We start from the raw sequence: 26,285 nt of genomic DNA, 5'->3' as shown, positions 1-26,285 counted from the left end.
ACTGTCACAATCACTGGTCTTCACCAATTACTGGACAGTCACAATCACTAGTCTGCAACAATTACTGGACAGTAACAATCACTGGTCTGCAACGATTATTGGATAGTCAAAAACACTGGTCTGCCACATTTACTGGACTATCATAATCACTGGTCTGTCATAATTACTAGACTGTCACAATCACTGGTCTTCCACAATGACTCGACTGTCACAACCACTGGTATTGTAACAATTACTGGACAGTCATAATTAGTTTTCTTTCATAATTACCGGACTGTCACAATTACTGGAATGTTCCAATTACTTGTCTGCAACAATTTCTGTCAGAATCACTTGTATTCCACTATTAATGTCATAATCACTAGTGTGTCACAATTACTGGACTGTTATAAATAATTAAAAGTCTTATTTATTGGACTGTTTTCAATAATTTCAAGTCTGCCTCAATAACTGAACTGTCATAATCATTATTTTGTTCATAATTACTGGACTGTCATAAATGATAACTAGTCTGTCACATTACTGGACAGTGACAAGCACTGGTCTGACACAATTACTGAACAGCAACACTCTAGTCTGTCACAATTACTGGACAGTAACACTCTCTAGTCTTGTTACACTTACTGGGCAGTCACTATTACTGGTCTATCATAATTACTGGATAGTAACAATCACTAGTCTTGTTACAAATACTGGAAAGTCACAATAACTGGTCAGTCACAATCATTGGTCTATCACAATTACTGGACAGTCACACTCACCTCCGTGATGTTCATTGTTGTTTAGACACTTTTTTGGGGGGAAAGTTTACCTCCGTGATGTTCATTGTTGTTTAGCCACTTTTTTGGGGGGAAAGTTTACCCCAGTGATGTTCACTGTTGTTTGCACACTTTAGTAACAGTGTGGTGTTGGTGGGTGGTATGGTCTGTTGTACTGTTCAGTAGTTTTGGTAAATCATGTAATCTTTTTCACACAGTATTGCTTTGTATTGTCTAGAAAGGGAAAAAGCAATCGAACATAATGTCGCCATACTATAGTACTATCGTCGGCGTCGTCAAAATTTAGCTTCAGTTTTGGGTTATTTAGTACAATGTAGGAAATTAATAACTTTGTCAAACCTTTACAGAATTTGGAATTGTTTGAAACGTGTACAGACAAAAGCTTATTTATTCTGAAGAGCATATGAGGCAAAATTAGTAAGTTTTCCTTAATTTCTTTAATTTTCAGTATTTTACTATAAACATTTAAATATAGTGGGGTTGAAATATTTTATACATCCCTAACATTCTCAAACCTTCATGGAATTTCACAAGTCTTGGACAGTGTATTCTACATTATCAAGAGATAGCAAAACATTATTTATGGACAGTCGACAGAACACTTTTAGCCCGTTAGGGATCGACCATTTAACTTCAAAGGGACGGGGACGTATGTTGTTTTATTTCTTTCTAAAAGATATTCCGATAAGCAATTTGATGGAGAAAAAAATATTCTGGTCAATTAGATGAAAAAAATCTGAATCCAGACTTTTTCCAATACCTCACTGTTTGTAGTATTAAAAAATTGAAAAAAATAATTTGATTTCAAAATTGACCGCGGATTTTAGGTCCTTCATTCCTGTAGTCTTTATTTTTTTCCGCTCATTATTCTTTATATTTAAAAATGATGGCTTTTTTAAAATGCCGACTTAATTAACAGTATCATTTCATATTGTTCTGTTGCAGTATATTTTACCCAATTCTTTAATTTTTACAGATATTCTTTATAGTTTAGCAGCTCTAGACATATTTGTGTATATTTTCTTTATTCTTTATTTTGTACGCGTTTTCGCTTTTCTTTACCCCCCTCCACCAAACACCACCACCAATTATTCTCTATTCTGCAAACTCCCTAACCCTCTTATATCTTATATCTGTTTTTTAAACTATAATTTACTGCTCTGACACAGGCGCTTCCGTATCCATGGGAAGGTCGACTATTCTGTACATATGAATAGGCGACCTTCCTATGGATAAAAACAAGTGCCTGTGAGCTCTGACTATGATTTTTATTTTCTAAAATATTTTAACATGTCAATGTTTAAACAAACTGTTTTGTATTTATGGACCAGTTTTGTACGGTGGCAGAATGCGGCCATGAAAGAAAAAAAAATTATGTTGTTCCCTCAAGGTACTATGTCGTTCCCTCAAGATGCTATGTCGTTCCCACAAGATAGTTATCTCGTTCCCTCAAGATACTATGTCGTTCCCTCAAGATAGTTATCTCGTTCCCTCAAGATACTATGTCGTTCCCTCAAGATAGTTATCTCGTTCCCTCAAGATACTATGTCGTTCCCTCAAGATACTATGTCGTTCCCTCAAGATGTTATGTTGTTCCCTCAAGATAGTTATCTCGTTCCCTCAAGATACTATGTCGTTCCCTCAAGATACTATGTCCTTCCCTCAAGATGTTATGTTGTTTCCTAAAGATAGTTATCTCGTTCCCTCAAGATACTATGTCGTTCCCTCAAGATGTTATGTTTTCCCTCAAGATAGTTATCTCGTTCCCTCAAGATACTATGTCGTTCCCTCAAGATGATATCTCGTTCCCTCAAGATAGTTATCGAAATGAATCATATATCAATACAATTTTAAAATCTTGAGGGAACGAGATAACTATCTTTAGGGAACAACATAGTATCTTGAGGGAACAACATAATTTTTTTTTCTTTCATGGCCGCATTCAGCCACCGTAGTTTTGAGTCCTCGAGTTTTAGTCTGAAATAAAACTTATCAACTTAGCTTATATAATTATATACTAGTAGTATCTATGAATTGTTTATTTAAACAGAGACATATAAAACATGTATTATTATATGTCTCTGATTTGAATATTATATAATTCCTTAGTAGTTTACTAGAAATCTAAGTAGTACCAGAGACATATCTGGTAGTACATATAAAGGAAAGCGCGGGGAAAACTAATTTATTGTTAGAGTTATCTCCCTCCGTCGAGTTCTTCAGGAATGACATATTTGTAAACATACAAGACGTCTGATCTTCACATGAATTTGCATACTTTTACCTGGAAAATATGTAAAGTTTAGACCAAAAGAATACAAGATACTATGCCAGACTTTACACTTGTAACGAAAGGTAACAAAATTGCTTATTTATGGTGATTTTATTACCACGAAGAGTAAAAAAAATAACATCCGTAAAAACCAAAAAACGTAAACAAAGCCTTTGAACCTGAACAACATAAAAGAATTTATGGTGCAATCGATTAAAGTGATGTCATTTATAAACTTGAAAGTAATGTCTATTCTAGAAAATATGATTTATTTTTGAAATTATGACGTGTCTTCCTTATAACTTTGTCAAATGAAAGTAGAATTGATTCTGTATGTGAAATTGTCACAGTGACACAATCATGACAATGGTCATTGTAAAGTTTCACTGTGGATTTTAACACATTACACACATTACCTTCCGAAGCAAAACAATAGATTGTAAGTTGCATTTATATCTTTCAACTGTTCTCTTTTTTGAATGACCTTCACTGGCTTCAGTTAAAATTTGTTACATAATAAAAAACATTTTGTGAAAGGTGCTAAGTATCGAGCAAGGAAAAGTCTACTCATCTAGAGTTCACCTTGGTTTAAAGTGGAATTCATATTGCTGAATTGTTTGGAAAATTTGTATGATGAAATCTTATCACAGAATTATTATCCGTTTCTAAAAGATCATTCATATGGTTTTGGACTGTATGCCTTTTCCCTCGATTAGGAACTTTAAAACAAGTGAAATATGTTAGAAATTGAATTGCCACTATGGATAATTTCATATTCCTGCATTACATATTTTCCAATGGATGGATGGTCTTGGCTGGTTAACAGCTACATGTAGTGGTAAATTAAATTCATTTTATGTACATTGTACATGTATGGAAACACATTACTGTGATAAGAACATGAACCTTGCTTTGTACTAAACAGACACACTGAGCCATACTTTAAATCTGCTTATATGTAGTTCACAAGGTAACAGTCTGCCTGACATTATGTCACCCTACTCACACACATTATTTTGTCTCCAGCCGACCATTAGAGGATCAGGAAATACATTTAGTACCAATTTCACAGTATTTGGTTTGATCAGACCTGGGTTGGAACCCACAGCCTTACACACTCGAGGCGAATGCTCTGCAATGGACCAAAAAGGTGTATATGTTTATGTCCTTGTCCTTAAGCCTTTGATGGATAGATGTCTTGATATGAGCGTCACTGATGAGTCTTATGTAGACGAAACGCGTGTCTGGGGTACTAAATTATAATCCTGGTACCTTTGATAACTATTTAAACCACTGTGTCGATGCCACTGCTGGTGGACGTTTCGTCCCCGAGGGTATTACCAGCCCAGTAGTCAACATTTTGGTGTTGCCATGAATATCAATAATGTGGTCATTTTTATAAATTTCCTGTTTACAAAACTTTGAATTTTTCGAAAAACTAAGGATTTTCTTATTCCAGGCATAGATTACCTTAGCCATATTTGGCACAACTTTTTGAAATTTTGAATCCTCAATGCTCTTCAACTTTGTACTTGTTTGGCTTAATAAATATTTCGATATGAGCGTCACTGATGAGTCTTATGTAGACAATATGCGCGTTTGGCATACAAAATTATAATCCTGGTACCTTTGATAACTATTATCAACATGATCAATATGTGCTGTATTTTTTTACTTCCTTGTCCTTCAGCCTTTGGTGGATAGATGTCTTATCAATGTGTACTTTTTTACATCCTTGTCCTTTGGTGGAGAGATGTCTTGTAGTCTATGTGTCCTGTACTTGTTAACATCATTGTCCTTTGATCTTTGGTGGATAAATGTTTTATCAATCTGGTATTTCCTTTTCCTTTTGTGGATAGATGTCTTATCAATGTGTTCTGTATTGGTGGAGAGATGTCTTATCAATGTGTTCTGTATTGGTGAAGAGATGTCTTGTAGTAAATTTGTTCTGTATTGGTGGATAGATGTCTTATCAATGTGTTCTGTATTGTGGAGAGGAGATGTCTTGTAGTAAATGTGTTCTGTATTGGTGGATAGATGTCTTATCAATATGTTCTGTATTGGTGGAGAGATGTCTTATCAATGTGTTCTGTATTGATGGAGAGATTTCTTGTAGTAAATGTGTTCTGTATTGGTGGAGAGATGTCTAGTAGTAAATGTGTTCTGTATTAGTGGATAGATGTCTTATCAATGTGTTCTGTATTGGTGGAGAGATGTCTTATCAATGTGTTCTGTATTGGTGGAGAGATGTCTTGTAGTAAATGTGTTCTGTATTGGTGGAGAGATGTCTTGTAGTAAATGTGTTCTGTATTGGTGGAGAGATGTCTTGTAGTAAATGTGTTCTGTATTGGTGGAGAGATGTCTTGTAGTAAATGTGTTCTGTATTGGTGATGAGATGTCTTGTAGTAAATGTGTTCTGTATTGGTGGAGAGATGTCTTGTAGTAATGTGTTCTGTATTGGTGGAGAGATGTCTTGTAGTAATGTGTTCTGTATTGGTGGAGAGATGTCTTGTAGTAAATGTGTTCTGTATTGGTGATGAGATGTCTTGTAGTAAATGTGTTCTGTATTGGTTGAGAGATGTCTTGTAGTAAATGTGTTCTGTATTGGTGGAGAGATGTCTTGTAGTAAATGTGTTCTGTATTGGTGGAGAGATGTCTTGTAGTAAATGTGTTCTGTATTGGTTGAGAGATGTCTTGTAGTAAATGTGTTTTGTATTGGTGGAGAGATGTCTTGTAGTAAATGTGTTCTGTATTGGTGGAGAGATGTCTTGTAGTAAATGTGTTCTGTATTGGTGATGAGATGTCTTGTAGTAAATGTGTTCTGTATTGGTGGAGAGATGTCTTGTAGTAATGTGTTCTGTATTGGTGGAGAGATGTCTTGTAGTAATGTGTTCTGTATTGGTGGAGAGATGTCTTGTAGTAAATGTGTTCTGTATTGGTGATGAGATGTCTTGTAGTAAATGTGTTCTGTATTGGTTGAGAGATGTCTTGTAGTAAATGTGTTCTGTATTGGTGGAGAGATGTCTTGTAGTAAATGTGTTCTGTATTGGTGGAGAGATGTCTTGTAGTAAATGTGTTCTGTATTGGTTGAGAGATGTCTTGTAGTAAATGTGTTTTGTATTGGTGGAGAGATGTCTTGTAGTAAATGTGTTCTGTATTGGTGGAGAGATGTCTTGTAGTAAATGTGTTCTGTATTGGTGGAGAGATGTCTTGTAGTAAATGTGTTCTGTATTGGTGGAGAGATGTCTTGTAGTAAATGTGTTCTGTATTGGTGGAGAGATGTCTTGTAGTAAATGTGTTCTGTATTGGAGGAGAGATGTCTTGTAGTAAATGTGTTCTGTATTGGTGATGAGATGTCTTGTAGTAAATGTGTTCTGTATTGGTGGAGAGATGTCTTGTAGTAAATGTGTTCTGTATTGGTGGAGAGATGTCTTGTAGTAAATGTGTTCTGTATTGGTGGAGAGATGTCTTGTAGTAAATGTGTTCTGTATTGGTGGAGAGATGTCTTGTAGTAAATGTGTTCTGTATTGGTGAAGAGATGTCTTGTAGTAAATGTGTTCTGTATTGGTGATGAGATGTCTTGTAGTAAATGTGTTCTGTTCTGTATTGGTGGAGAGATGTCTTGTAGTAAATGTGTTCTGTATTGGTGGAGAGATGTCTTGTAGTAAATGTGTTCTGTATTGGTGATGAGATGTCTTGTAGTAAATGTGTTCTGTATTGGTTGAGAGATGTCTTGTAGTAAATGTGTTCTGTATTGGTGGAGAGATGTCTTGTAGTAAATGTGTTCTGTATTGGTGGAGAGATGTCTTGTAGTAAATGTGTTCTGTATTGGTTGAGAGATGTCTTGTAGTAAATGTGTTTTGTATTGGTGGAGAGATGTCTTGTAGTAAATGTGTTCTGTATTGGTGGAGAGATGTCTTGTAGTAAATGTGTTCTGTATTGGTGGAGAGATGTCTTGTAGTAAATGTGTTCTGTATTGGTGGAGAGATGTCTTGTAGTAAATGTGTTCTGTATTGGTGGAGAGATGTCTTGTAGTAAATGTGTTCTGTATTGGAGGAGAGATGTCTTGTAGTAAATGTGTTCTGTATTGGTGATGAGATGTCTTGTAGTAAATGTGTTCTGTATTGGTGGAGAGATGTCTTGTAGTAAATGTGTTCTGTATTGGTGGAGAGATGTCTTGTAGTAAATGTGTTCTGTATTTGTGGAGAGATGTCTTGTAGTAAATGTGTTCTGTATTGGTGGAGAGATGTCTTGTAGTAAATGTGTTCTGTATTGGTGGAGAGATGTCTTGTAGTAAATGTGTTCTGTATTGGTGGAGAGATGTCTTGTAGTAAATGTGTTCTGTATTGGTGGAGAGATGTCTTGTAGTAAATGTGTTCTGTATTGGTGAAGAGATGTCTTGTAGTAAATGTGTTCTGTATTGGTGATGAGATGTCTTGTAGTAAATGTGTTCTGTTCTGTATTGGTGGAGAGATGTCTTGTAGTAAATGTGTTCTGTATTGGTGGAGAGATGTCTTGTAGTAAATGTGTTCTGTATTGGTGATGAGATGTCTTGTAGTAAATGTGTTCTGTATTGGTGGAGAGATGTCTTGTAGTAAATGTGTTCTGTATTGGTGGAGAGATGTCTTGTAGTAAATGTGTTCTGTATTGATGGAGAGATGTCTTGTAGTAAATGTGTTCTGTATTGGTGGAGAGATGTCTTGTAGTAAATGTGTTCTGTATTGGTGGAGAGATGTCTTGTAGTAAATGTGTTCTGTATTGGTGATGAGATGTCTTGTAGTAAATGTGTTCTGTATTGGTGGAGAGATGTCTTGTAGTAAATGTGTTCTGTATTGGTGATGAGATGTCTTGTAGTAAATGTGTTCTGTATTGGTGATGAGATGTCTTGTAGTAAATGTGTTCTGTATTTGTTACCATCCTTGTACTTTGGTCTGTGATGGATAGATATCTTGTAGAGAATGTGTGCTGTTATTTTTTAACATCTTTGTTTTTTCATCTTGGTGGCTAGTTTTCTCATTGTCAATCATACCTTATATCATCATAATTGTCAATGACTAACTTGTATATTTTTATTTTAGTTTTGAATCTTGTTGTTCTGTTTAGATATGGCTACATGTTTTTTTACAATATTTTTTTTAAATATTGAAGATGTTGATATCATTTCCATTGAGAAAGCGCACATGTGTATGTATAATTTTGTTATAACATTTATTGTTACATTTTTTGTACATTGTAAGGATGATAAAAGTTCAAAAATGTATTACACAATACACACACACTAAAACATTTATGAATCTAGTTTTAAGTTTGATTATAAGCTTGGGATATTTTAGGAGAAGTGCATCTAGTTTTAGATTTGTTTATAAGCTTGGGATATTTTAGGAGAATTACATCTGAAGTATTGAGAAATAAAAAGCTACCATGTTGTATGTGTTCCATGTCGACACAGGGACTATGATGACATTTGACATGAAACTGGCAATGGAAAGGTATGTCTAGATACAGTAAACTATGAACACAAAATATTGATGATTTCTTAAATAAGCTAAGAAAGTAGAAATCCATATTATTTATTGAAATTTGTTTGTGTTTAAATACATATAATTTTATTTTGGATGTAAACTGTCTTCTGATTGGCTGACATTGTTTTGTTTATCAGCTCATAGACATAATTCACATGACATCATCAACGTTTTTTCATGACTTACTCCGGTTTAAAAACGGAATTAAAAATTATAAGAAATGACTGTAATATTTTTTCTGCCTATTTGAAATAACATAAAAATGTGGTGCACACTTTAAAATAACCCTCTTCATGGGTTATTCAGTGTGCACTACATTTTTGATGATATTTCTTCATAGACAGAAAAAATATTACAGTCATTCCTTAAGGATGTACTTAGGTGAGGTTAGGTGAAAATTAATAAATTAAGAAGTTAAAATTGATACTATAAGCTGGTAGAGCATCAATTAAGGATAAAAATAAGCTAAAAATATTGATAGGTCATGGACCTCTTTTTCGAGATATTTGAGATTTAAAATATGGCGGGAAAAGGCTGACTCGGGCTTTTACCTTATATTTGCATTGGTATTATTAGGTCTCAAAGCAAAAGAAAGAAAATTAAGAATCTTCTAAAATTTTGGTAAATGACCTTTCATGAGCTATTAAGTCTTATATGAAAAAATAAATAGGTGTTATGGGGCAAAATATTTTACATTGTATTGTATGGAAAAACACCAAGGAGTCCAAACATTTGACACAAATTCCAAAACCTCACCTAAGTACATCCTTAAGTAGAAACATTCATTAAAAATAAGGATTTATGGTATTTTATAAACCTGTGTTTGCACTTATGTAGAATGTGTATATGTATGCTTGTGTCAGTTCTTGAAAAAAAGTGTATAAATAAACATAAAACAAAAGTGTGTACATAATTAAATAATGTCTCTTTATTGTTAAAATAAATAAAATAAACTTTGGATAAGAAAACAGGAGGATACTGTATGACTTTTGAATAAATGTCACAAAGAAATTTAATTTAGATGGAGTAAAATGAAAAAATAATTAAATTTCATGAGTTAAATTGAAAAGTTAAAGTGATTTCAATAAAGATGATTATTTCAGTGTGGCAAACTTGCAGCATGCAATTGCCAGAGAATATCCCATTCCAGAGGAAAAGCAAGTGTTGTTAATAAGTGGAGGAGAGAGTTTAGATCCTGTTTCCACAGTTGGAAAATATCATGCTGGAACAGTAAGTTCTACCTTTTAAATAGAAGTCATATATAAATTATATGTGATGTATTCATGTATTCATGTATTTAGTTAATGATTCAGTAATCTGTAAATTATACTGTTTTTAAATAAATCAATAGTTTTGATAATTAAGTTTTTATAAGATATGATAAATATTTAATGACTTATATAATGGTAAAGATTAAGTTCAAATTATTTTTATTAGATCAGTTAGTGTTTTTTTATGTGACAGTCAACCATGTATATTACTTTTTGTAAGAATGTATGTAGATCTTCCATCAAAAGTAGGTCTGTCTGGTCTTCATTTAATGCTTCATTAGTTTTACATGCTACATTTGTAGTCTGTTAAAAGCAATTATGTATCTTATAGTTACGTAATCTAATTCAGTGACACATCAAGTCAAAACTAATTATGACAAATATTTCCATTTCCTAGACATTGGTTCAATTTACCTTTAAACTATTTTCTTATTAGTTTCAAGACAACTGTTGAGCATGTACCTATGTACTATGAGGAATTTACTTTACAATAAAAAAAAAAGCACTGTTTGTACAGGTCTGTTTTTGCTCATCATTGCTGTAATATTAAGCTGTTTTAACTTTTTAGGGATCATCAAATATGCAGAAGGCATCAAGAAATGGAAAAAAAATAGTTACACAATGTATTATTTATTTCAGGATACAAATCCAATTTTTCTGTTCAGTAAGACAACAATAGAATCACTGCATCCTCCATCACCAAGTGTACACTATGGTTCAGGTATGAAAACTACTATCATTTGACAGTACTGTGGATTCATTATAATTTGTTAAATACATGTACTTATTGGTTAGAGGTATAGGGGGAGGGTTGAGATCTCACAAACATGTTTAACCCCGCCGCATTTTTGCGCCTGTCCCAAGTCAGGAGCCTCTGGCCTTTGTTAGTCTTGTATTATTTTAATTTTAGTTTCTTGTGTACAATTTGGAAATTAGTATGGCGTTCATTATCACTGGACTAGTATATATTTGTTTAGGGGCCAGCTGAAGGACACCTCCGGGTGCGGGAATTTCTCGCTACATTGAAGACCTGTTGGTGACCCTCTGCTGTTGTTTTTTGTTTGGTCGGGTTGTTGTCTCTTTGACACATTCCCCATTTCCATTCTCAATTTTACTTATTAACCAACTTACTACAATATGTATAGAAATGCCCATGCTTTATAAAAGGAAAATTTCGACATCTGGTCATTATGAATGGAGAAATTGCTTCAGCCAGTCATTACGAAATCTCAGTCATGCATTACCAAATCACACCCGTGCATTACCAAATCACAGTCATGCATTATGAACAGATGAAACGGGACATCCGGACATCGATTAAATCAAAATGTTTATTTCTTTAAAAAAGTGTGACATTTTTTTTTTAAAACTTAATATCATAAAAACAAGTTTCAATGATGTTAAGTGTTTTGTAACGACTTGAAACGGAAATATTTCACAGCCTTTTTCGAGTATGACTTTCGATTATTATCACTGTTTCATTTCCGTTGTTCAATCCTCAAAATGCAGACTTTAAGAATAGTTAAACTGTCTGATTTATTTTTCCCAGCTACTTTATATTTGCTAGATGAAATGAATTTTAATAGCATAAAATTAAGTACTTGGATGAGAAATCAGAAATTACATCTGACAGTCACAATGTTGACCAAAATTCCATTGTAAATGCGAAAAGACAAGTTGAAGTTCAGCTATGAAATTCCTGTATCTTCTTCACAGTAAGTTTCTTACTCTTTGTTTAATCGAAGAATTTAAACCATTTAATAAAAATGTTATAAAACTGGCTTTTTCTGTATTGGTCCTGTTGTAGATTTGTGGATAGCTGTATAATTTTGGATCTGAGACTCGAAGACTGTTCTTGAATGAAGTTGCCTTAGTTGGTTAATAAAAGTATCAATATATGGACTTTTTCATATTGGCCCTGTAACATGCCCTTGATATTAATAATGGCCTTGGACAGTTGTAATGGCTGAGGCCATTACAACCATCCTTGGCCATTATTAATACCTCGGGCATGTTACAGGGCCAATATGAAAAAGTCCATACATTAATACTATATTAATTTGGTGGATTTCGTGGGTACAAGTTAAACATGAAACTATTAATACTCAACGAAAAGCAAATTTTCTATAGACTTGTATGCAGACTTCGGTAAAACCACGAAATTAAATATTCACAAACATTTAAGTTTTCCCTCATCAATGAAAATTAGTACATGTACTCACGAAAATAAATGAATCGACAATATACCAGTAAACAAGTTTGTTCTATACCCTGACTGTTCACCAGTATAAACTATTTGGTTCCCAATTCTGATCTATGATCATTTCTAATTCATACATACATGTAAATTTTAAAAGCACAAAATCCCACTATAATGTATATATTCATTCAAAATACATAACCTAGAAAGTTAGACCACAAGTTCACTGAGAAAAAAGGTCTTTGATGTAAGCAGGATTTTTGTTATTAGAATAACGAATTATTCTTGAATACTTAAATGTACATGTATTTTTTTTATGTCTGTTATAATCTTACTCAATTTGCTGTATTAGTAGGTTTGAATAATTTTTTTTTTTTTTTTTATAGATGTAGATATACAGAGTCAAGTAGAAGGATCTCTTCTGATGCCCCCAGCATATGGAACAGTTGTTTCCAGAGCACAGTTATCTTTGGTAAGACCCCAAAATTGGTTTCCGTTCTTAAACGATTCTTTACTTAAGTTTGCCTCAACCAAATGTTATAATAATTTAATGATTTAATACACCAGATGAGCGTTTTGTCTACATGAGACTCATCAGTGATGCTCAGATCAATATAGTTATAAAGCTAAACAAGTACAAAGTTGAAGAGTCATAAAACTTATACTATACATTATGCTTATTACCACAAAACACAGATCAAGTTTTAAATTTGGTTGCATTTCTTTTTCTGTTCATGAGTTATACCCCTTGATAGCTATGAAAATTACTGAATTTTTCGTTTCTGTTTTCTAGCATTAGTTTGCCTCAACTTTTACACAATGCTTGTTACCACTAAACACATATCAAGTTCACTTTTACGATTAGTACATTGACTCATTCATATCAACAAGCAGGGGCATCTGTGACCTATACAGACATTCTCAACTAATTTACATTTGAGATGCTTTTTGAGTTGAAGACACAGGGTTTTAGTTTTGTATTTGATAACATAATTTCAATTTTTTGTTCAGATTTAAAGAAATGTTTTGACATTTATTGCCTTGATTTTTTGGTATGCAGTTGAATTATGTATCAAGTTTTTAAGATGGAAAGAACATTGAAATTAATCAAGCAATCAGTAGTTGACCCATTTTTGTACAACTGCACAATTGATATGAACAGCAATCATTTTGCCTATTAATGCATTAGTTACTTTACATGAATTAGATAAGTAAATAAATAGTTTCAGTATGTAAAATTATCTCTTTATCACAGCAAATACATGAAGTAGATCATGAAGAATTGAAAGCCTGTGAACAGCTTGTTCATGATCAACATCTTCAACAGCAAGGCTGGGCAGCAGTCGTGGCTAATTTAGAGGACATCACAAGGTCAGTGTTTACATCAGAGATTGTCAATTTATCTATTTTCAAGTGCAAGATCAATAATATAATGTATGTAGCTAACATTTCAAGGTCATACATATATATTATATACCTCATACAATATTGTGAAATGTAGTTTTGTTGCTCATTTCATGCCTATTTTACAGACAACAGGACAGAGGTGCAATGTTACTCATGTAGAGGATACATCAAAGTAATTATAAATTTCTTATATATAGATTGGTATGTTTTTATTTCAGTGCTCTACGACATAGATCAGAAATATTTACTGAGTCGTACAATGAATACTTAGAACCAAGAGATGATTACTTGAAAGTTCTGTCAAGGTAAGTGATGATTTTAAAAATATATTCCCACAATGCATTTTACTGAAGCCTTCAAATAATTTATGCCATCTTATCTGTGAAGTTACAGTTTGGATTGTCATATTGTTGACATAACTAGTTTTATCTTACTTAGGCCAGGTTTTTTAATTTGTTGGTTTACAGATTTTCCCCATGAAAAAGTCGGGTTGGTCGGTCGGGGAAAAAAAGAAAAAAAATATCTTTCAAGACAGAAAAATATGCAAAATAAATATATATTTCACCTTTCTAACAATATGTTTGTTATTTATGCTATTTTGTCATCATTTTTTAGATTTTAGTTCTATAAAATTTTATTGCTCAGCAGGCATAAACATCTCATGACATTCTAATAATTTCCCGTAAAAAAGGGGGGGTGTGCACGGACAAAGACGAAATTAAATCGTCATTTCACAAACAAGAAAAACAGATTCGCGAAGCTCTTAATCAATTCCAGAAAACTTGGTGAATTATGATCTTCAAGAACAAAAACTGATAAAGAAAAATAATGTAAAAACGTCGTACGAAAATAAGTTTCAACACACGTGTTAAAAACGTAATAGACTCGTCCACTGGAAAAATGAAAATATCAGGTTAATCTGTTGTCATGCATTCCCGTTTTTTATCCAAATGGACGATATTTTTTTATTATCATGAAACAAGAAAATTCCAAATGATTATTAAATATTCAGTACTTTAACTTGATGTCTTCCACCTGTCCACATTTGGACAAGTCTATTTCTATAAGATGATGCATCTTACGGACTGATGACAAATACGGGAAACGAACTTATTGTGTATTTGGGTTTAAACACAGGTTTCGTTTTCGCAAAATTATTTGCGCAAACGGCATTTCAAGGTCAGTTATAATTGATTTGTCTATTTTTAGAAACGTAAAGTGGAAGTTTTATTTTTTCACTACAGAAAATGTTATCAATTTTGTTAGTGATTAATGCATTTCATTTCATAAAAAAAGAGTATTTTAATTATTTTCCAGGGATAATGCATTTGTTACGGTCGGCGGGAATACAAAAAACATGAAAATTCAATTTTATTTTTATTCTGGAAATTGGCAAAATCGGGTCGGCGGATCCGTAAACCAACAAATTAAAAAATACTGGCCTTATTTTCTTGAGATTGTTAGAAACTGGTTTCAATGATATAGCATTAAAACAGAACTAAGAAAAAGCTAAATATTCTTCTATAAGTTAGGAACACTCCTCGTACCTTTAAACTGAGATACCAGTTGTACAGAACATAAGAACAAACATAGTCCAAATAAAAATGACGTCTTGAAAGGGTATTTTCTCTTTTTCTTTGACGCCTATCTGCAGAGATACCAGTTTTGGTTCTTCAGAATAAAATATTAAATGTATGTTTTCTATTTTAGTGTGGAACACTCCCTGCAGCTCCTGGCAAAGATACCAGTTCTACCTTGCCTTATAACACAATCTTCAACTGAGCTTTATGACAAATCTTCATCCTCCTCATCATCTGGTTCATCAACATCAAGTAAAAGTCTTTTTGATTGGATCAGTTCTCAGGTTAGTGAGGTCAAATTTCAGATCAGTGAAAGTTTGTTTTGTTGGATTATTAATTATGAATGTATTGCAGAACATTTAGATTAGATCAGTTGTCATATAAAAATTATAGTACCAGTAAAACCCATTTATTATTTGACCAGTTCTTAGTGATTATATGATACAGCAATTTTTTTTTGGTATTGTTTTCCACTAGAATTATTACACCTCTTATATTGAGAAAAAAACAACATTTTGGTACATAAAATAAACTTGATTTCAAAAATGCAAATTCTTAGTAAAGGTATGAGTATTGATATTGAACACAAGTTTACAAATGAACAATGAGACCAACTTAAAGGAACAAGCATTGATAAAAACAGTTCTTAGAAACACTTTACTATTTCATATTTTAGGATCCCTCACATAGTCTTCATGATATGGTTGTCAAGTGTATTAAAGCAACAGAACAATTAGATGATCGAGTCCTGAATACACTTACCAAAGAAGTCCAAGAAATGTTCACACAAGTAGATAATCCTAGCATGAAAGAAGTGAAAGGTATTGAGGACCGATTGTATGGCCTTGACCAAATATTGAGTTCTGGGAAGAGGGTTGTTCAGGAACAAGGTGATATGGCTCAGGTTAGTATAAAATGGCATGAATGATCAAGTTAATGACTGGGGCTAAGTTTATAAATCAGTTGTCTGTATGAGATTTGTATCAATTTATAGAGACAGTACTGTGATCATGAAAATAATTGAGTTCTAGGAAAACGTCTATAAAAACTAAAAAAGTATACAAGAATATATACCAGTCAATTTATTATGATAATGAACAGTCTACCTATGTATATAAGTATACCATTTAATTATTATTTCAGGGATTTGTACAGAATCAGAATCGAGTGAGTGCACTGAAGGATAAGTCTATACTACCAGATCTGTGTTCTAGTCATAAAAAACAGCTCCTTGTTATGGTCAACAATCATAAGAAAATACAGGAAACTAAAAAGAAATGTAAAATGGCCAAAGAGGAGCTAGCAATAAATCTGCATGCAAGACTAAGGTAATGTTAACTGTACCAGACACACAGTCATAGAAATTGGGGTTTGCCATTTACAGGACCGAATTGAATACTCTTAAAATTTTTCTTTGGAATGTATTACAAAATTACCGAAAAATCAACAGTTCTATCTGTCCTGTACTAATTTGAGGACTGGACACAAGAATTTCATGTCATCTGCACATACTAACAAACTTAGGGGAAAATGTATAGTTGGTAATTGGATGTTTGAGGGGTTTCAGTTCACAATAAAAAAAATGGCTTCAAATTCAATGACCTTGTAATACGTCTTTTTTCCCGGAATTGATTTAAGATAGCAAACCAACATTATATGTCTATTTCAGGCTCGGCACAACAAGTCATTGATATAACTTACAATTCGGGTTCAGATAATATGATAGTTTCAGACTTTTTTCTTACTTTGTTATGGAATACATCAGTAATATGATTTACTGTTTCTGTGTATTATGACAATCTATAATATTTATAATTATATGTTTAAATATTTACAAAGTCCTACAACAAACTATTTTGTGATAACTTGCAGACATACATTTGTGAACTTTATGTTTTTGTTTCAGATGGGTTATGTTGGTTGAGAAGAGAATATGTGATATAGATGGTAAACTGATAATATACCATGAGAATCTGAAGAGACTGAGAAAGAGACTAGAAGTTCTTAAACAGATTCATGATGCTCCTAATATATATGCCTGTCTTGTTGTAGAGGTAGTCAGACGTAGGAGATTCTCGTCTACATTTACAGAGGTAATATTTTCAGTAAATTCAAGGTTTTGGAAAATGGAAAAACCTAACAATCACAATCATTATTGAGAGCTAAAATTAACAATTTCCCATAATGTGCACGAAACGAGATGTGGATATCATTTGTCGTAAGTTCCCTTTCCATGTTGGTGAATTTTAGATTTTATATTTCTGAGCTATGGGAATTTATTTATCAAAAAAAGGGGGATTTTCCAGTTTAGGGACAACAACTGAAATGTGCTTTGAGCAGATCTTATGAGGCTTAGTTGATTGGTTTATATCTATTTAAATAACTCTCTTTAGTTTTGTTTATGACATTGATAAGTAAGTGAACTTTATTCCTCAATAAAATGGAGGGGTGTATCATGTGCTCATGGCGAGGCTCTTTATTGTAATATAATGGTACATATGTATAACTAGATTCAGTCATTATTTCCTACTTCTGTTATAAAATGAATTAAAATTAAGCATCCACAGAAAAGAAAATTCACAGAAAAATATTCTTTATTATCTTAGTGGGCTAGCAGTGTAGCAGAAGAATCCACACAAATCCATTCAGAAGAATATAAAAGAAGGGAAGCTTTCATCAGTCAAGTTGGTAAGTGTTGAGACATGTGTTAAAGGAAACAAAACAGAAAATAGAATACTGGCATTAATTGATAATCAATAGATGTGGGTGTGTTGACTTCCGCTCAAGTAGATGATTGAGAACCACCACAACTTTATGTTCATGAAATTCATTTATCTCCCATGAGAGAGATGCATTGATAACACATATTTATGAAAGTAGAAGATAGGATTTAGATCACTGAGAATAACACTTCCTTTGGAACACTCATTGTGCTCTATATTACAACATGTCACAAAGTGGCTACTATCATCCTGAGCTATCATCAGTCTAAAAAAAATGTTTTATTGCACGACGTCTTTAACAGTACACTATTTATAAAAAATTACACAAAAAAAACACTATGGTAAGCAATAATTTGTTTACTGCTAACTGGTCCAGTATAAGTGGACATATTGCTCTATTGGAAAACACCAGTGATTGCTTTCTATTTAGTTACAATTCCAACTCTTCAGTCTCATAATTTGTTTTTTTTTAAAAGTGACGTGAGTCATCACAAATGTTTATCTTACAGGTCGGCATTTCTTACAGACATTATTTACTGGTTTGGATCCATTTTCATCCAATTTTGCAGTAAGTTTATTATCATGCTCAAAATGACACATAGTGGTAACATGTTACTATGCTGAAACCATCTCCTTTGATTGTATAAATATTTCATATCACTTTAAACCTAAAATGTTTAAGTATCCCTAATATTTACTTCAAAACTTAATCAGTTTGTTAGTTAGTTGAGTAGTCCCTGTCATAAGTTTCCAAAGATTTAAATAGGTCAAACAATAAAGTATATGTTGCTCTAAATAGATGAGAAATAATCTGTTTTTACTTTTTCTATTGGAAAAATCAATGAGGAGTGCTCAGTATATAAGATAACTTGTTTAACCAGTGGAACATATTTCACAGACAAGGAACTTATTTCACCAAATGAGGAACAAATCTCACAGATCCAGAACTTTTTTCACCAAGTAAGGAACAAATCTCACAAAGCCAGAACTTATTTCACTAGGTCAGGAACAAATTTCACAAACCCAGAACTTATTTCACCAGGTAAAGTGTGGAACTTATTTCATAGATATGGAACAAATTATATAGAAATTTTCTGTGAAAAAAGTTCCAGAACATATTTCCTGTGAAATTAGTTCCACTGGACCTTTTTTCACAGGAACAAATTTTGGCTCTCATGTACACATTGTTTAACTTAAATTTATTTCTACCATAGGTAGAGCCACCAGCAGCAATAGACCAGGAACTTCCAGCTATCACAGAAGATGATATAGAAATGTTGAAACATTCTGTTCCTGAACTATCAGAACTCTTAGTGTAAGTGGTTATAGATATAGGAAGATGTGGTATTAGTGCCAATGAGACAACTCTCCATCCAAGTAATTAAAAGTAAACCATTATAGGTCAATGATTGGATTCATGTGTTTTCTCCTAGAGAAAGTCATCTTTATTTGCTGATATTTTCATTCAAGTCAATCCATAAAACTGTTCCCAAAGACACTTATATTTTGGTGGATACTTTTTGGTTTTGACAAATTCTGATGCAACTCAATATGAAATTAGTGTTTTTCTTAAACACTCAACCAATTCTAACTTGCCTTCATGTAGCATGTGTCAAAACCATAATAAACAATTTGATTCATGTCTTTTTTTGCATTGACTGCTCACCTAAAACAAAACATTTACTTATGATTATAGAATTTTAACATATTTTGCTTAAAAGTGGTCAATGTAATGCTATTTTAATAATAATAATTTATATTTTAGGGTACTGTACTTGTGTCACACTACAGGGTGTGCACTATTCTCATATTTAGCAAGGATTATACATAGAAAAAGCAGAAAAATGTGGTTGAATCATAGAACTTCTGAATTCTGGAAGATATTTTTTTCAAATAAAATAACAATAAATGGGATGAATTAACAGTACATTTTTTTGTAAAACTGACTTAACTCATTTCATAAAGCAAAAATGTTCTGTTCTTGAAAACTTTTGTTTATAATCTTCAAATAAATAGCCTCTCTATGTTGATTTCAGTAAAACACTAAATGATCATGTGCATCTATTTAGGATCAAAGATGTAGAAATTTGCTCAAAGAAAAAAAAACTTGGTTCAATAGTAAATATATTTGACTTAATGTGCTTCCAATTTTTTCAGGGTTCCAAAAGAGAGCCATAAGATTATGAAGAGTCACTGGGGAGTATTAACATGTACAACCAACAAACCACAAACACCAAAACCATCATCACTAGCCACATCAGAAATAGAGATTATACATAGTTATGATGATCGATTCTATACAGCTGATCACACAGAACTATCCTTAGGTGATCAGGTCGCAAGTAGTGAACTCACTTCTAACTTATTAACAAAATCTGATATAGGGGTCACAAGCCCTACAGAAAGAACAGAATTTATAATGCCCAAAAGTCTTTCAGAAGAATTAACAAAGGAAATGCAAGAAACAAGTCGTAAGAAATTGTTGGAAGAAAGCAATATGGCTAGTGGTTCTAAAAAAACTAGGGAGGTTCATAGAACAGTTGTGCCTTCAGGTACAGGGGAGGTGTCTGGAACTTCCACATCATCCGGTGAGCAGATAAAATCAACAGAAAGTGAATCCTCCTCATGTGCTCCAGATAGAAGTACATCAAGTTCACATTCAGGGAAGAAAAAGTCTGGTGTGCCATGTACTTCTCCAGACCTTGGAACGTCCCAGGAATTTACAACTGCAGACTTCTATATAGAAGATTCTATGCCTTCTTCTATGGGAGGTTCTCCTTCTAGTGCTAACATAGAGGACAAGTCTGAAAAACAATTGGAGGATAAAATAGAGGAACCTGAACTATCTGTTTATAAGACAAAATTAGCTTTAACAGAAACAAAACTGAAAAATTTAAGAGATTTTGTTTCTAATTGTTTTCCAGACTTGAAGCAAAGATTTAAAGATTTTGAAACAAGCATTAACTGTGATAGATCTAAATTCTCTGAGGATTTAGAGAAAACAAAAGAAAAAGTAATTGAAATTCTTCATATATTTGACATACAGCAACAGAATATTAGCAAGTCAAATGTGGAGAAGCTTGGACAAAATCATTCTGAAGAGACAAATAAACTTCAGCAAGAAATCACTGAACTGAAAAATAAAAATTCAGAAATTGGACAGTTGTTAGTTGAAGCAAAGCAAAGTTCTCTTATGGAAAAGGAAGGTATACAACAGAGATCGGATGGTTTGCATAAAACAATTCAGGAAATGAAAGGTCAGTTAGAGTTGGCTAAATCAACTGAACATAAATTACAAAGTGATGTGCAAAGCTTGACAGAGACATTAGAAAGTCATGATTCAGAATTCAAATCAAAACAAAAAGAGACTGAAATAAAATACATGGAAATGGAAGCTAAATATAAACAGGAACTTACTGAAATGTCTCAGCAGAACTCTCTAGAAATGGAGGTAGAATTAGACAAAGTGAGGTCTGATTTAAAGGATCAGATGGACCAGTTAGAGACTGAAGCCAAAGCTCATGAGGAAGAAACACAGAAACTTCAAAATGATCTTTTATTGGCTGAAAAGGAAAGAATGAAATTAGAAGAAACTTTAGCAACTCAATATCAGACAGAAAAAGACAGTATTAAGTTGATACTGACTGAAGAATTTACTGAAAAATTAACAAAAGAGAAAGAACAGTTCTCACAAAACATGAACGAATTCACAGAAAAACTAGAAAAAGCTCATGAAATTAAAATGATTGAATTAAAGGATCAACTTGTGAAGAATAGTGCAGAAGAAATTAACAAAATTCAAGAAGAAATGAAAGAAACTTTTGACACTTCTTTGACAGATTTAAAAGAAAATTATGATAATGAAAAGATGACTTTGGCTGAGCAACATAAGAAAAAAATAGTGGAACTGGAAGATTTGCATAGTATTGACCTGATGAAATTAAATGAAGAATTCAATAAATGTAAGTTGGAACTTGAGGAACAATTAAGATTTTACACAGACAAGGAGTTGAGAGAGGAAGAAGTTCAAACAAACCCGGTAGATAAAGTTGATTGTGCCATTGTAACTGACGTGTTATCTAGTAGGTCTGTGGCTTTACAAACAGAACCTACCATGTTAAATAGTTTGACAGAAAGTCAATGTCAAACAGAGTTTACTGCAATCAGTATAAAGACACAGACTGAAAGTACATTGAAACCTGGTGAAACTCAAACTGAATCAAGGAAGCTAATCCCAGGTTCAACACAAACTGATCTAAGGGAGGTAATTCAGGTAGAGATGCAGACAGATAGTTGGGTTGGTGTGTTAGGTGTCAGTTCTACAGAGGTGGAGGAGAAGAGTGTTCAGACAGAGATAATGGAATGTGTTCAGTCAGATTGTCAGACAGAGAGACAGGAAACATGTGATCAGGAATGTCAGATTATGGATGACACACAATCAAAGGTTAGTTTCTAACAATTTATTTATTGATTATTGTTGCCTTTACTTTTATACATCAGCACTTTCTATCCACAATGCCTATTTGAAATCATAGATTGGATTTTAATGAACCATTAAGAGTATTTAAATAATTTATGGGTTATTGTAGTTTCTTACAACAAAACATGGACCATGTGACCATCTTTTGAATGGGTAGGCATTACATATTTTCAATGCTCTCCATAATTACTTACTGGATTTCAGTAAAGCTTTCACAGAAACTCTCTGAAATAATGCACAATATTTAATTTTGTTGATCTAAACCTTTTGTTCTTTTGAGTCAAATTACTAATATTTGATATCTTTCTCTTTAGTCTTGATGAGTTCTGGATAAAAGTTAAAATACAAACCATTGTCACAATAAATACATATCTGAAAAGAACAGATATGATTAATATTTAAATAAGATGTGGTATGATTGTTAATAGGACAATAGAGACGTGATGTATTTGTTTCTTATTTCAGAAAATAGCTGAGATTCAGGAAGAACATCAAATGGAGATAAATAAGTTAGTCAGTAAATTAGAGAAAGACAAGGAAGAATCATGTATGTCAATGAAGACAAGTTTGATAGCAGAAAGACAGGTAAGGTGTATAGGAGGTATAAACAATTTGTGTTCTGCACTATGATAAGTGAACACAGAGAACAAGTAAGGGTCATATTACACTTACCTTGTCCATCCTTCTTTCACTTGTCCTTCTGTTTCCACTTGTCCTTCTGTCTTCCACTTGTCCTTCTGTCTTCCACTTGTCCTTCTGTCTTCCACTTGTCCATCTGTTTTTCACTTGTCCTTCTGTCTTCCACTTGTCCTTCTGTCTTCCACTTGTCCATCTGTCTTCCACTTGTCCTTCTGTTTTCCACTTGTCCATCTGTCTTCCACTTGTCCTTCTGTCTTCCACTTGTCCATCTGTCTTCCACTTGTCCATCTGTCTTCCACTTGTCCATCTGTCTTCCACTTGTCCTTCTGTCTTCCACTTGTCCATCTGTCTTCCACTTGTCCATCTGTCTTCCACTTGTCCTTCTGTTTTCCACTTGTCCATCTGTCTTCCACTTGTCCTTCTGTCTTCCACTTGTCCTTCTGTCTTCCACTTGTCCATCTGTCTTCCACTTGTCCATCTGTCTTCCACTTGTCCTTCTGTCTTCCACTTGTCCATCTGTCTTCCACTTGTCCTTCTGTCTTCCACTTGTCCTGTCTTCCACTTGTCCTTTTGTCTTCCACTTGTCCTTCTGTCTTCCACTTGTCCATCTGTCTTCCACTTGTCCTTTTGTCTTCCACTTGTCCATCTGTCTTCCACTTGTCCTTCTGTCTTCCACTTGTCCATCTGTCTTCCACTTGTCCTTATGTCTTCCACTTGTCCATTTGTCTTCCACTTGTTCATCTGTCTTCCACTTGTCCTTCTGTCTTCCACTTGTCCTTCTGTCCAAAACACCAAACACCAAACTTAAACATTCTTCAAGTAGAATGGACAAATCTATTAGTAATTTTTCTAAAACTAGTATAAGTGATTTGAACAAGATAAATGCAATCATCAGTATGACTAATGCTGGAAATTTTACAGTGAATGACAATCTTTGTGTAGCCGTTACAGAATCTGATAATGTTACTTATGAATCTAATGATGAGGTAATTAATTTGCAATGTACTGATATGAATGTTTTATGCAATCCCCCTGAGGCCTTATCACCTGTTGATCTAAAGCTTTGTTTTTCTTTTGGATTAAGTGTATTATTGATAGCATGTTTATATGCCTTATTTAATAATAATTGTTATGAATTATTACCTAATTTACAAGAAACATCTGAAGAAAAGGATAATGTTTATGACTTTTCTTCAACAAAGGGTATAAAAATATGTTCACATAATGTCAACAGACTTGAACACAAGCTGGATGAAATCAAATACAATTTAATGTTTTCTGAAAATCCTCCTGACATATACTGTTGTTGTGAAACATTTTCGGACATTAACACCCAGGATAATTTTATACAAATTCCTGGGTTCATTTTAAACAGAAAAGATAGACTATTACGAGGTGGAGGTGGTTTGGTTGCTTATTTTTCAGAAAAAGTAACATTTAATAGAAAAGCTGAATTTGAAATAAGTGACATTGAAACAATGTGGTTTGAAATAAAACCAGTTCACAAAAAATCATTTTTATTATGTTCAGTATACAGACCTCCTAATTCACTAATTAATTGGATTGATGAATTTGAAAATGAAATTACAACTGCTATTAATCATAATTCAGATATTATTTTAGTTGGTGATTTTAATATAGATTTTTTAAAACCTAATAAACAACCACAAAAATGGCTAAGTTTATTAGAAACCTACAACCTCAACCAGATAATTCAAGAGGCAACAAGAGTTACACCTGATTCTAGTACACTAATTGATCATGTTTATGTCACCAATAAAGATTTGATACTAGAATCACATGTTACTAAATTTTCAATAAGTGATCATTATCCAGTTTGTTTAACTAGAAAAGAAAAAAATTCCACTTATATCAAAAAAGATATTCATACTACCATTTCTTACAGAAATTTTAAAAATTTCAATGAGGCTAATTTTCTAAGTGACTTAGCTATTGCACCTTTTGATAAAATTGAACATGAAAGTCACCCAAATACATGTATTCAGATGTGGTATGACATATTTAATGCAGTTCTAGATAAGCATGCACCAATTGTTACTAAACGAGTAAAAAGAGACAGACAACCTGAATGGTTCAATAATGAAATTGCATATGCCAGAAAAATGAGAGAAAAATACCATAAATTAGAAATGTGGTCCGAGTTCAAATTTTGGCGAAACAGGACAAAGCACATAATCGATGAATCAAAAAGAAATTTTTATTCAAAGATGGTAAAAGATTCAAAAGCATCTAAAGATTTGTGGAAATGTATTCACAGTCTTAACCCATCCCAACAAGAAAAGCCATATGAACTTTTAAATGAAGATGGTATTAAAACTAATAATGTCAGGGACATTTGTAATGTTTTTAATAAGTTTTTTACATCTTGTGTTGAAAACCTGAGGACTGACAGATGTATGAGCAAAAATAATGATTATGCAAAATTAAATAATTTTGTACAAAAGAAATTTACTAAGTCAGAACAAGTAAAATTTTCAATTCCACCAGTCACAACAAATGGTCTATTTAATGAGATGATCAAACTTGACATTAATAAATCCACCGGATCTGATAACATAGGACCAAAAATTTTAAAATTGGGTGCTCCTTTCATAACTTCATCTTTAACTTACATTTTTAACAGAATAATAGATACAAGTACATTTCCCTGTGTTTTAAAGAATGCAAGAGTAACCCCTGTTTTTAAAGCTGGTGAAAAATTCATGGCAACAAATTATAGACCAATTTCTGTACTTCCAGTTTTATCAAAACTTTTAGAAAAGCATGTTTCAAAACATTTGTTTGACTATCTTAAAAGATTAGATCTTTTACACCCAGCACAGTCTGGGTTTCGACAAGAACACTCTTGCCAAACTGCCCTTATCAATATCATAGATAAATGGATACAGGATATGAATGATGGTAATATCAACTTAGCAGTCCTGTTGGATTTTAAGAAAGCTTTTGATGTAGTAGATCATGATATCCTCTGTAAAAAACTTGAAATTTATGGATTTGATAATACTGCTGTTTCTTTTTTTCAATCGTATTTGAATGAAAGAACTCAACAAGTACAAATTGGTAATGCTCATTCTGAAAAACTTCATATCAAGTATGGTGTTCCCCAAGGCTCCATATTAGGCCCCCTTCTGTTTATATTATACATCAACGACCTTCCTATTTATATGAAAAATTGTTGCACTGATTTATATGCCGATGATTCAACCTTGCATCTTTCTGGTAATTGTTATCAAACTCTTCAGTCAAAGGTACAAGAAGATTTACATGGTGTAGAGGCATGGTGCAATGATAACAATATGTTCATCAATAAAAATAAAACAAATTATATGATTATTGGAACGAAGCAAAGAGCAATGCCACATTACAATGAGAGTTGTTTAACTATTAACAA

At 32.9% G+C, this 26,285-nt stretch overlaps 1 protein-coding gene across 2 annotated transcripts in view; it reads left to right on the top strand.

Annotated features, from left to right (window-relative positions):
* Positions 1 to 2,966: 2,966 nt before the first annotated feature.
* LOC139501975 (RB1-inducible coiled-coil protein 1-like) overlaps positions 2,967 to 26,285 on the top strand; it is a 39,006-nt gene continuing 15,687 nt past the window's right edge. The window contains exons 1-16 of one of the 2 annotated variants that reach the window (XM_071291291.1): positions 2,967 to 3,134; positions 8,434 to 8,540; positions 9,677 to 9,803; positions 10,484 to 10,565; positions 12,431 to 12,516; positions 13,300 to 13,415; positions 13,670 to 13,756; positions 15,162 to 15,315; positions 15,708 to 15,935; positions 16,175 to 16,359; positions 16,938 to 17,124; positions 17,638 to 17,719; positions 18,264 to 18,322; positions 18,969 to 19,069; positions 19,912 to 22,198; positions 22,700 to 22,819. In XM_071291291.1, coding sequence (XP_071147392.1) covers positions 8,473 to 8,540; positions 9,677 to 9,803; positions 10,484 to 10,565; positions 12,431 to 12,516; positions 13,300 to 13,415; positions 13,670 to 13,756; positions 15,162 to 15,315; positions 15,708 to 15,935; positions 16,175 to 16,359; positions 16,938 to 17,124; positions 17,638 to 17,719; positions 18,264 to 18,322; positions 18,969 to 19,069; positions 19,912 to 22,198; positions 22,700 to 22,819 — 3,969 coding nt within the window. In that variant the 5' untranslated portion in view covers positions 2,967 to 3,134; positions 8,434 to 8,472. Of the gene's footprint in view, positions 3,135 to 3,241; positions 3,491 to 8,433; positions 8,541 to 9,676; positions 9,804 to 10,483; positions 10,566 to 12,430; positions 12,517 to 13,299; positions 13,416 to 13,669; positions 13,757 to 15,161; positions 15,316 to 15,707; positions 15,936 to 16,174; positions 16,360 to 16,937; positions 17,125 to 17,637; positions 17,720 to 18,263; positions 18,323 to 18,968; positions 19,070 to 19,911; positions 22,199 to 22,699; positions 22,820 to 26,285 lie in introns of those variants that run through there. The other variant, XM_071291297.1, reaches the window with a different exon arrangement.

Source organism: Mytilus edulis, chromosome 1, assembly GCF_963676685.1.
Source record: "Mytilus edulis chromosome 1, xbMytEdul2.2, whole genome shotgun sequence".
Classification (NCBI taxonomy): Eukaryota; Metazoa; Mollusca; class Bivalvia; order Mytilida; family Mytilidae; genus Mytilus; species Mytilus edulis.
This window is presented reverse-complemented; position numbering and strand designations above follow the sequence as displayed.